The sequence below is a fragment of the Microchirus variegatus genome (assembly GCF_963457635.1).
Source record: "Microchirus variegatus genome assembly, chromosome: 7".
Taxonomy (NCBI): Eukaryota; Metazoa; Chordata; class Actinopteri; order Pleuronectiformes; family Soleidae; genus Microchirus; species Microchirus variegatus.
In genome coordinates this window covers 1,638,792-1,651,396 of record NC_139808.1, presented here as the reverse complement: position 1 = coordinate 1,651,396, position 12,605 = coordinate 1,638,792, and the positions used below count along the sequence as shown (strand labels likewise).

Genomic DNA, 12,605 nt, shown 5'->3' with positions numbered 1-12,605 from the left:
TTAACTGGTCGCAGTAAGACAATATAGGACTAAATGTTCCTTCATCAACACTCGGTAGCACAATTCAGTACCAAGGAGGTTAGATTCTGTCGTATGGTTAATAAATAATGTATTTTATAATTAATTGGACAGACAGAGTTATAATAAATATGATTGAGATTACATGTTTAACACACATTTGGATCTTGAGAGCAAGAGAGTTCATATGTGAAGGATATATATATACATACATATACGTATATATATATATACATACATATACACATATATATATATACATACATATACACATATATATATATATACATACATATACACATATATATATAAACATACATATACACATATATATATATACATACATATACACATATATATATATACATACATATACACATATATATATATATACATATATACATACATATATACACATACATACATACATATACACACATACATACATACATATACACACATACATACATACATATACACATATATAGATACATATACACATATATACATACATATATATATATATATATATATATATATATATACATACATATATATATATATATATATATATATATATACATACATATATATATATATATATATATATATATATATATATATATATACATACATATATATATATATATATATATATATATATATATATATATATATATATATATATATATATATATATATATATATATATATATATATATATATATATATATAGCAACAAAAAAAAACAAAAAGAGACCTTTGTGCGAGGCTTCATTTATTTATTGTTTTTGTTAATGTTTGTGCAAGGATAGGAATTACAAAAAAAATCTACACACTATCGATGATAATATATCCTATTCTTCTTTGTATCATACAATGTTATTTATACAAGTTACCCTTTAGCAGTTCTTATATTCATTCAAATGTTCCCGTTACACGTTTAAAGATATATTTATTAATTATCCCCATGAAACAAAACAACAAAAACATCCAACAGTAAAACAAAATGATCATTATTATTATTTTTTTTTTTTTTACTTTTTACAACCACACAGCCCTGAACTGACCATGTGCAATCTAGACAATAATTAACATGTAAGCTTTAATTCATCGGTACGTGCTAATTACGATGTTGTTGTTGTTGTTTCTAGCACAATTTCATCACCGTGGAAACACAGAAAGCCAGAGATGCAGCGCACTCTTCCTGTCGTGTCTGGAAGTGCATCCGGGGAAGCTTTTTCGCTCATTTGTCGAGGTTAACGGAGGAGAGGAGTGACTATAGAATGTAGATTTTTAATATTTATTCCCACGTATTAGATATAAAACTAGTCTAGAGCGTTTCAATGCCACTAATCCGGTTCACCGACATATTCTGAGATTATCGAGAGGAGGAAACTGTGGCTTTGGCTGAGACACATTTCATATCCTCGTCTCCTGTTATCACAGATGTTATGGGATTGGCTGCCAGCATTGATAGTCATTAAATACTGTATTTACTGAATAGGTCCTACGTATGTACTGTATGTAACTACCACCAGCTAACCTAGTGCAAACAAGATTATCGGATACAAACTGACCAAAGCAGCAATGACGTTTTTTTTTTGTTTAATCTTTTGCTGAACTTCTTACTTTCTTATGTAAAATTCCTCAAAAAGTATTTTTTTGTTGTTGTGTGTGTGAAAAATATAGACTTCTATCAATCTGATGCTTGTTTGTAGAAAAATCTAGAGCTGAAACCGTCGACTATTTTGATAATCGATAACACTGGTCAACACCAAATTTATTGTTTACGTTTTTTTTTAGTGTTCTGAATAGAAAAAATCACATTGGTTTTGCTCAATCAGGCCAACTTTATGAACTAAGCTACATATTTGTTTACATGTACGGGTATTTTCACATCATCTGATGCAACATTCTTTTATATTTCTTGCAATAAATAAATTCTGAAGATTTTGCATGAGCCAACTTATGACTAATTGTTTTTTATATACATTAAAAGTGAATGAAATGGCTTCGACTAGAAGATCCTGACGTATTCTGCTACATCTGCGGTGAATAAACCAGTGTTCCCAACAGGAATCTAGTCACAAGTTTCATAACGAGTGCTTGCCATGCTTATTTTGGTATTACATGTGGTATAATGTCATAAAAATGTGATCAATTTAGTCAGAAGATCGGATTTTTCTTAATCAAATTAGCATAAAAACCTGATTCAGTGGTGCAAAATTGGTCCCAATTCAGTTTGAAGCTTTTTTCATGATTAAAACAAGATTTCTGATTGTTTTAGCTTCTTAAATGTGAATATCTTTTTCGTTTCTTTGCTTCACGTAACAAATAAATCATTAAAACTGTTTAATCGTTAAAAATAATCTACAGATTAATCGATTATGAAAGTAATCGTTAGTTGTGCAGCTCTAGAAAAAAAAACACAAGCCATGAACAATGAACAGAAATCTGACACCAACACATGGTGAGACGAAGCCTTTCACATGAAATGTACAGTATATTATGGCACTGCATCTAGTGGCCATTAGGAGAACTGCATTTAATTAATAACTACTCAGCCATGGTGGAATGACACTGTGGTGCGGGTGGATGGGGGGGGGGCTCTCTGAGGTAAACTCCTCCCTGTTAATTTAAACGATGTCCAAGAAATCCTCTCTCGTGTAACAGACTATTACACGAAACCGCGCAGCGCAAGAAAGAGTGGACGTCTGCAGGATGTGGGACGGAGATATTCCCTTAAGTGTTCACCGTCATAATGGAACAGGAAACCAGGCACAAACAGCTTCATAACCTAATAACGTTTGAGTGAGATGTTCCACTGACAGATTTCAAATAAACACACCAGTACATCCCTTTCCTTTCTTTTAGTCTTTTTTTTTTTTTTTTTTTTTAAATCCAGCATGACTATTCAGCACGGTGCTAATCTAGCAAATAAGTCTCATGCAAGGATGGATTACTGACGGGGGCCCGAGGCTCAAGGGCTGATATTTTTAACGCAGTTCTGAAGCCAAATAACGTTAGTTATTACACTAGCGTTCAAAAGTTTGGGCTCACTTAAAAAAATGTCCTTATTTTTGAAGGAAAATCTCTTTTTTTTCAATGAATATAACATGAAATGTACCATAAATACACTCTATACATTGTTAATGCGGTAAACGACTATTCTAGCTGCAAATGTTGCTAATGGCGTTAGAAGACTATTGGATGATTAGAAAACCCTTGTGCAATGATGTTTTGCTGGTTCTAAAAATCATAATTTCTAATCTTGTCAACTCTCGACTATATTTTCTATTCATTTTGCAACTCTTTTGATGAATAAAAGTCTGACTTTTAATGGAAAACACACACAAAATTGTATAGGTGAGCCCAAACTTTTGAACGGTCTTTATAGGCCCCTTAGGCTACATTATCCATCCCCTCTTTCAACTAACAAAGGTTAAGTTTTGCGATATGTCTAATAAGGCCCCTCAATCCTATTATTATTCTCATTCTCATTATTATTATTATTATTATTATTGTTGTTGTTTGTTATCAGCCAGGTGTTGCCTGACAAAAAGCACCTTTATCTCGTGGTAGAAGGAGAATCTGTGAGATTTCTTACATTAGAACCAAAACACTCAATTTCATTTCTTTGTACCGCTGTAGATTCGTGCATGAGTGGTTTGTGTGCATGTGTGTGGAGGACACCCATTTCCAGTCTGTGCCCAGTGGCTCATAATCCGTCACCAGTAATATTGTTGTTGTTGTACACAGAGTAGTGGTAATATTCGTCGTAAACACCAGGTGCCAGTGTTTGTTTTGCTATCAAACAGAAGTGTGAGGTGTGAATGAAGTCAAAGTCTCACGTCGTATTATTCAGCGTTCTCCTCGCTACATGTTACCTTGTTTGTCCGAAGACGAGGAGGAGGTGGACGGCGACGGGGACGGAGCTTTGGGGAAGACCCTCTCGGTGGGAGTGATGCCCGGGCTGCCCAGGCCGGAGGAGCTGGAGCTGCTGGAGCGATGCGGCGGTCCCTGCGGAGCGGGTCGAACCGGTCTGACGGGCGGCGGCCTCATCGGCGCGCTTGGTCTGCGCGCCGACAGGGCGGGTTTGAAAGTGGTCATGGTCTCGGAGGAGGAGCTGCTGCTGCTGCGTCGCTGGGCGGCGTCGGGGTCCCGGATCACCATGGTGTGGAGGGGACTGCAGGGCGGCTCCTGGGCTCCACCGCCCGGGTGCTTGAGCGGCTCCAGCGTGTCCAGAACCACGTCGGGGGCGTGTTTGGCCACGTTCTGTCGCTCCAACTCCAGCAGTTCGTGGAGAGCTGTATTCATGGTTTTCTCTATGTCCTGAGAAAGGGAAAAAGCAGAGGGAGGGAGTCACATTTAAACTGATCTAAAACGATCACACATGAACTATTTAAAACCATAGAAGGGATATAATGCAAGCCAATCTAATCTAACTTTATTTATAAAGCACTTTAAAAACAGCTGAAACAAAGTGCTGGACATCAGAGATAAATAAATTAGTGCTGGGCATGTTATGTGCACAGGTACGCTGGTTATTTACAGCGCTGCCCTTTTCAGACCGCTCCAGTTCGACTGCAGGCGCGCTAACGGCGCTAAAGGAGCTAATGCAGCTATCGGAGCTAACGCAGCTAACAGAGCTAACAGAGCTAACTGGTAAACGGTGCCTGGACTCTGGTATCATGGCACGTGAACGCGCGCGACGTCATGTTTGCGCTCCAGTTTGACTGTAGGCGCGCTAACGGTGCTAATGCAGCTAACGGAGCTAACTTGTAAACCGTGCCTGGACTCCGGTGCCGCGGCACGTAAACATGGCGTCAAGCGCGTCTTTTCCCGGTCAGTCGTGCCCGGCACTACAATAAATGAAACAAACAAGCGTGCGATAGACCTAGTAGAACTAAGAACAAACAATAAAAACATAAAATAAATACGCTAGACGTAGACTTCAGGGGGAGTAGGACAAAGCAGCATTCTGCCACCAAGGAGCGACTCCAATCGTTGCAAACTCTTGAACTCTCTTTGAATGGAAGTCTATAGAAAAAAATTGATTCTATTGCTCACTTGATTTTCCCGAGGAGTGTATGATCTCAATCGCAATTTTCAGGTCCTCTTCAATATCTTGTTATATTAATGTTGTACGTTATACTACCATTTAGAGAAAAATAGATGATAAAAGGACGTTGGCGTGTGATTGACAGCAAGTATCCAGTTTCAAAGACTGTTACTGTACGGCGTCGCTCACAAATCTTGAGGCTTCACAACTGGAGTTTGTTTGGCAGCAAGAGACGACTTCTATTTTTATACACAGTCTATGACTAAAACCCACAAGTCCCAGGTGATTTGGGGGGGGGGGGGGGTTGACCCTTTGACCTCTGCTGTATATTATCATTTAATTTCTCTATTTTGATAATCGATAATTCGGTTTGAAGCTTTTTTTCATGATTAGAACAAGATATCTGATTGTTTTAGCTTTCTTAAATGTGATTTTCCTTTTTTTTTGTTTATTTGCGCCACATAAAGAAATCATTAAAACTGAATCATTTTGGGAACATCGTCATTTCCTGATCAACGTTTTCTGACATTTTATGGACCAAACAATTTATCAATGAATCGAGAAAATAAGTACAAAAATAATTGTTTAGTATTCAATATCAAAAAAAATATTAAATATGACCAGTAGGGCAATATACGAAAAACACAACATAAGATTTTAGTTGGGGTTAATTTGTGGTTTTGCGTATTAATCCATCGTAAAATACGATATATTTATTCTGACCTCAGCGAGAGCTTCAGCCTCCAGAGTTTTGTGGTCTTTTTCAAACTTTTCAGTTTCACAGTTCCTCTCAATTCAGCTCTAAATTTTGCAAAAACCAATAAGACAAAACGGCCAAAGCACCAGAATAGAGTTTAAATGAAGTGTTCAATTCAATTCAACATTCAACGCCATTCGACTTATTAAAGTTCAGAATGAAATGTTCCTTAAATCTCGAGGAGCTCACAGTGAAAATAATCACAGACAATAAACACACACACCGTCAATCATAAATAATTCTGGTAAAGAAAAAAAAACAATAGAAATAATGCATTCATTCCTGATCGTGGGCGGTTTGTTTCGTTTTGTTTTGACATAAAAAAAAAAAACATTGATCGTAAATATATCGTAAAATACGATATATTTATTCTGACCTCAGCGAGAGCTTCAGCCTCCAGAGTTTTGTGGTCACCCAAACTGCCGTGTCGAGTGGAGCTGGGCGACGACCGCTGGGAATGGCTGTCCATGAAGGCCTTCCTGTCCGGGTGGTTGATGCAGCCCGCGCTGCCAAACGTGGCGAGACGCCGTTTCTCGGGGCTGTCCGCCGCGCCCCTGGTAACGGCCATTTTGTGTGGGCTGCAGGGCCGCGGCATAACCCTGGGGGGCTGGTCCGCGGCTCTGGGGGGGCTGTGAGTGTCGCTGTTCCTGTGGTGCGGAACTGCTCCTCCATCTGATCGCACTCTCACTCTGACAAAGTGATAACACGGGAGTCATAATCTGTACCGTGGTGGATGGATTCCTTAACTCTGTGTTGTCGCGTTTTTTTTTTTTTTTTTTACCTTCCCATGGCTGCTCTGAAGCGGTGCTCAGGCGTGTGCTCGCACGTAGCCGGGCGTTCTCGAGTCAAGGGTCTGTCTGTGTGGTCTCGGTGTGAGCCGCTGCTGGCCTCGCCGTCAGGCCGCTGAAGACCGTCTGAAAACGCATCGTCCCTGACGCAGACAGACAGAGAGACAGACAGCAGAGCAGTAACGTCAATTAAACCGCCTCTGTTTTCAGACTGAACTTACCTAGTGTTCGATCTCTTGGAGCAAAATAATACTCGTTAAAGCTACAGTGTGTAACTTTAGTCAGCAAAATTACGCCCCATTTGTTTCAGAGAATCAAGGATCATTCCTTAACCTTAAGTATGGTAGTGTCTGACTTTATGAAGCTGTTTGAAGAGGTTATGCTTCCACTATGTCCGTCCGCTACGTCCCTATTGAGGAGTTACACACTACAGTAGGGTTGTAATCAACCAAAGAAACTCTTGGTCGACTAAAGCCCTGAAATTTCGACCAAAAATCGACTAATCGACGGGGGGTACTTTGTGGGTGCGGCTCCTTTATTTTGAAAAGACCCGCAGCTGCGGCTGGAGTTCAACAGAGTCTGACGCCTCCTTACATCGTTTTGCATTACGTTCATCTGCGCAATATCATAGCCCGTGATATCAGAAAATAACTAGTAATATCAGCATAATAACTGTTGAGGAATACAGAGCGAGACTGAAGAGCGAGACTGAAGAGCGCAGCGCAGCTTCGCGGCTGAGACACAAATAGACCGCGGGACGCTGCTGCTGTTACGAGCGGGTGCGTCTGCAGTTATAAAACCAAACGATTAATAGACTAAAACATTGAAATATGCTAATAATTCTGATATGTTGACAGGAGGAATGACTGTAGCCTAACATAAAAAGCTCAAAATTCACATCTAATTAATGACAACGCTAATCTGTCTGACTGTCCTCATGAGCCACGGAGCGACAACAACTCACTGGGCTGGACTAAACCAAAATAGTGGAAAACAAGGGGGGTGTTCTCTGATGACCGGCTGTTACCTGTGAAGCACGGGTGCTGTAAAACACCCCTAATTCACCATAAGAAAAAAATAAATAAATAAAAAATTAGTCGACCAATCACAATTTTGGTCGAGACAGAGCGTGTCGACCAATTAGTCGACCAGTCGACTTTGACTTTACAGCCCTACACTACAGCTTTAACAGTCACACTAAAGGCCCTGGTATACTTGTGCGCAAAGAGTAGGTGGAGTACTCCTACCACCAGCAGGTGGAGTACTAAGCCCCGCTCACCAAGCAGATAAAACATATCGAAGATAGTCTTTCCGAAGCCTTGAACTGGCGAATCATTCTCTTCTTCTTTGGGAGACTTGTACCGCCACCCGATGGCGAAGTGAGATACTACAGGACCCTGACGCGCGAGTATATCAGGGCATTAAGGATGTTATCACTTTTCAGTTTCACAGTTCCTCTCAATTTAGCTCTAAATTTTGCAAAAACCAATAAGACAAAACGGCCAAAGCACCAGAATAGAGTGTAAATGAAGTGTTCAATTCAATTCAACCTTCAGCGCCATTCGACTTATTAAAGTTCAGAATGAAATGTTCCTTAAATCTCGAGGAGCTCACAGTGAAAATAATCACAGACAATAAAAAAAATAAAAACAAGACAATAAACACACACACAAACACCAAAAAAACATTGAGGAAAAAGGTGATTTATACACTTTTATTTACACTGATCCTTTTGTGGTAACCAGGTTTTATCAAACTGAGTTCACACAGTAAACCAGGGGACAGTAAGAATATAGTAGCCATATATGTAGGTACAATAGAGCAGAGTTTGTAAAAACAAAGCCCACACGAGCTCTGTTTTTTCCCCTGAAGCAAAACCACGACACTTTACTATAATCAATGTCTGTATGAGATCATAACACAAAAATGCACCGCACTCACATGTCTTGCACCACGATGTACTGATGTGGGATCAGCCCGTCGACGCCGTTGTGCCGGCCTTCCCACCAGTCCTGAGAGGCTCGCAGGTAGAGCAACAGAGAGGCTCCTTTCTTGAAGGAAAGCTCTCGAGGACTCCGGCCCACGTAGTCAAACTTGGCTATGGCCTCGATCTGCTCCACCTCTGCAACACAAACATTTATTTCCCTAATGTCAGCTCCGGGCGGGTACAGCACATACAGCATCGCTTACAGAGTCCTTTGGGTGACTCACCTTCGTCGCTCGTGTTAGGACCGGTACCGTTGTCTACTTCATCGAGAGCCCCGGGCTCGCTGTGGGGGCTTTCACTGAATGAGTGAGTTAAATATAAACAGTTAGAAACTAAATGTATTGTAACACCTTAGTCATTATATCATTTATTCTAATTTTGGCATGGGTCTCATTCCTTCTATTCTAAGGTAGGGAAAGCAGCAGTTATAGACCATGTTATATATTATTTAACCACTTTAATGCACATTCATCTACCTTTGTTTTGCATCACTGGCTGAGTTCATTTTAATGGCGTCCAATTATTTGTGATTGTACACTACTGTTAAAAAGTTTGGCCCCACCTGTACAATTTTTTTTGTGTTTTCCATTAAAAGTCACACTTTTATTCATCAAGAGTTGCAACATGAATAGAAAGAAAAGGCAGGTTATTTTTATTCAAACTAATAATTGTGCCCTTTCTTCAAAGAACCAGCAAAACTGTTTTCAGCTGTGCTAACATCATTGCACAAGGGTTTTCTAATCATCCAATAGCCTTCTGACGCGATTAGCAAACACAATGTACCTTTAGAACACTGGAAATGGGCCTTTATACACCTATGTACATATTCCATTAAAGGCGCCATATGTAAGAATGTGGCCAAAAACGGTTACTGCACTCAAATTCAAAATACTGAGGTATTTTAGGTTTCGTTTTCTCCGCCATCGTCGCTCTGACGTAACTAGCAACCCGTGGTTGCTCGGCAGCTGAGACTCTACTGACTGCAATGATTGGTAGACGGCGGTAGGTGGCGCCACATGCCAAAACATGATTTCATAAAACAAACATAATTTGCGGTCCACAAAATATTTTTTTAATGCAAATGTTTTGTCTGTACTGTTGTTGTTGTTGGTGAGTTCAGTTTGTTATATGAACATTATTCCTGAGTCTCTGTGACATATTAGGAGGATTTTATGGCCAGTTGCTTTACATTTATTACATAATGCACCTTTAAAAACCAGACGTTTGCAGCTAGAATAGTCGTTTACCACATTAACAATGTATAGAGTGTATTTCTGATTCATTTAATGTTATATTCATTGAAAGAACGAGCTTTTCCTTCAAAAATAAGGACATTTCTAAGTGAGCCCAAACTTTCGAACCATAGTGTATATCTATCTGTCCATCGATCTATCTATATTATTCATCCATCATATCACAGAAGAGGAGAAGAGCAGGCTTCAACATGACATTGATTTATAGCACATACAGCATGTAAAAGAAGATGAAGGTGCACAAGTGGAGGCAGGTTGTGAAATGTCGACAGAAAAGCCACTTAAATAAAGTGTCATGATATGAGTTTGCCAAGTGAATGTATGGAATGTACTCGGCTGAACTTAAATGCTGAATTTTCTTTTTTTTTGCGACGGAAACATGTCCGTCATTATGGAAAAGGAAAGTTTCACTTTTAACGCTCCATTAGAACGATGCTCAGATTTGTTACACCGACAGCTGAGAGGGGAGTTATTTATCAGTCGGTGTCGCCGTAAAGGAACTCATTACCAGTGAGATGGATTTTGGCAATTAAGAGACATTGTGAGACGACAACAGCATTGCTCTTATTCAGACGGCTGAAAAACTATTTTGGCTTCAGTCTGTGCATCTTGATCCTCGTCTAACATTCATCTGTACGAGCCTCTCAATTAAATTCAATACGGAATTTAGATATACATGTCATTTCTGTCATTGGGGGGCCTCTCAATCAAAAACAATAAAGACAAAAGACCTAGTTTCATGTCATCAGGATACAGCGTGACACTTGTTGTTTCGGTTCGTTCCCCTACGTGTTTGTACTTTATAGCGACATAACACAAAGTAAACAGAAATGACTATTTGTGATCCATTATTTAAAAAAAAGCTGAGACAAATACTCAATTAATCGATTACTAGATCAATCGTCAACTATTTTGATAAGGGATTAATCGTTTGAAGGTTTTTTTCATGATTAAAACAAGATTTCCGATTGTTTTAGCTTCTTAAATGTATGTATATATGTAAATATTTTCTTTGTTTCTTTGCTCCACATAAAGAAATCATGTGGACAAAACAGGACATTCAAGAACATCATCATTTCCAGGTTTAGCAAACATTGATCAACATTTTGTGACATTTTATGAACCAAGCGATTGTCGATTGTTTTCTCGATTAATCTATTGCGAAAAAAATCGTTAGTTGCAGCTCTATTCACAATAAATATGCAAACAATAATATAAATAGGAAATATTTCTGGGCAATGTAAATACACACGACTCAAAACACTTCATATAAGAAACTTAAACTTGATTTAGCATCCAGCTGACTGATACTTAAAGAGACTATATGAGTACGTCTTTTAAACAAACTAAGTTAGTGCTTCACAATAAAAATATAATAAACTAATAAAAAACAACCAACGTACTAGACATAACACACAAAACATAAACACAGACAGTAATTTAAATCCCTCGTTCAACTAAAAGCTTGTTTATAAAGCCAGGCTTTTGAATACATGAGTGGTCAAGCATTCCAAAGTCGAGGTGCTACTACCTGGAAGGAATGAACGGTCTCCTCTAGATTTGCACTTTGATTGGGGAACCGCTAATAATAGCCTCTGATCTGCTGACCTGAGACCACGTCTTGGGGAGTAACGGTGGCAGCAGATCAGCAACGTATGAAGGAGCCGGAACCATTTAAAGCTCTAAAAGTAGTCACAGTGGCTCTAAGATTCTATTCCAAAGCAAACGTAACCAGTGAAGAGATGCTAAAATAGGGTAGATATGTGCTCTGCTGCTACTGTGAGTTAAAAGTCTAGCTGCCGATTTCTGGACAATCTGCAGACGGTCAAGCTTTTTCTTATTAAAACAAATAAAAAAAGACAATAGTCGCGGCGAGATGAGATAAAAGCATGTAGAATTATTTATCGATCGCTAAACCGACACATAATGTGCGATCACACTATACATTACAATACACACGTTACGCATCAGCACACGTTGGACACCTTGTCCAGTACTCACCAGTACTCTTCTCCTCCGGCCATGCACTTTTCATACACAGGTCCGTCTAGTTCTCGCAGCGATGGGAAAATGACCTCGTGGTGGATGATGACGGTCTTGATGACCTCGTTCACGTGCGCCTGACAGGACACCGGGTCCTGCTCGTCCGGTATGGGCATCAACGTGGGGCCGAAGCAGATGGCCAGGTTGTAGGGGTCCATCATGTTCTCGTCGCTGTACTGGGAAAGACTGGAGCGACGAGAAACGGTTAAAGTAGACGTGTTATACTCTATTTCTCCGAGTTAGCCTAGTTCCCCTGGTGTCCTCATGAACATGTCTGTGACATGCTTTGGTCAAAACACCTTAAAGATGACGCACCACAGCAGTTCAATCACCCTGAACAAAACAGCCCTGTTCAGAACGCTCGCTTTCGAGTGCCTGTCTCTTTAAATATGCAAATGAGACACAGGAAACTACGTCAGCTAACAGCAGTTAGCGTTTGGAAAAGCCATCGTTATTGCCGTCATATATAAAATGTATCCACTGGACACGTAAATCCTCTGAGGCTGGAAGTTTGTGTAGAACTCTGTGCTGCACTGTGCAGCCAAGAATAGAACACTTTGGGGACTTCCGCTCTTCAGGATACTATTGGCCTCGTCTGCACTGAGCGTGGAAGTCAACATGGCGTGTTTTTTTATCTCCTGTACTTAGACTGAGGCGGACCACAAAAACATGACTGAGCCATCTTTTTTTCACA

General features: G+C 39.6%; 1 protein-coding gene across 1 annotated transcript in view; it reads right to left on the bottom strand.

Annotated features, from left to right (window-relative positions):
• Nucleotides 1-800: 800 nt before the first annotated feature.
• LOC310929500 (SLIT-ROBO Rho GTPase-activating protein 3-like) overlaps nucleotides 801-12,605 on the bottom strand; it is a 43,362-nt gene continuing 31,557 nt past the window's right edge. The window contains exons 16-21 of the mRNA XM_083892281.1: nucleotides 11,870-12,097; nucleotides 8,840-8,913; nucleotides 8,570-8,750; nucleotides 6,622-6,771; nucleotides 6,217-6,529; nucleotides 801-4,353 (exon numbers count right to left, since the gene is read on the bottom strand). Of these exons, the coding sequence (XP_083748407.1) occupies nucleotides 3,898-4,353; nucleotides 6,217-6,529; nucleotides 6,622-6,771; nucleotides 8,570-8,750; nucleotides 8,840-8,913; nucleotides 11,870-12,097 (1,402 nt within the window). The 3' untranslated portion in view covers nucleotides 801-3,897. The remainder of the gene's footprint in view (nucleotides 4,354-6,216; nucleotides 6,530-6,621; nucleotides 6,772-8,569; nucleotides 8,751-8,839; nucleotides 8,914-11,869; nucleotides 12,098-12,605) is intronic.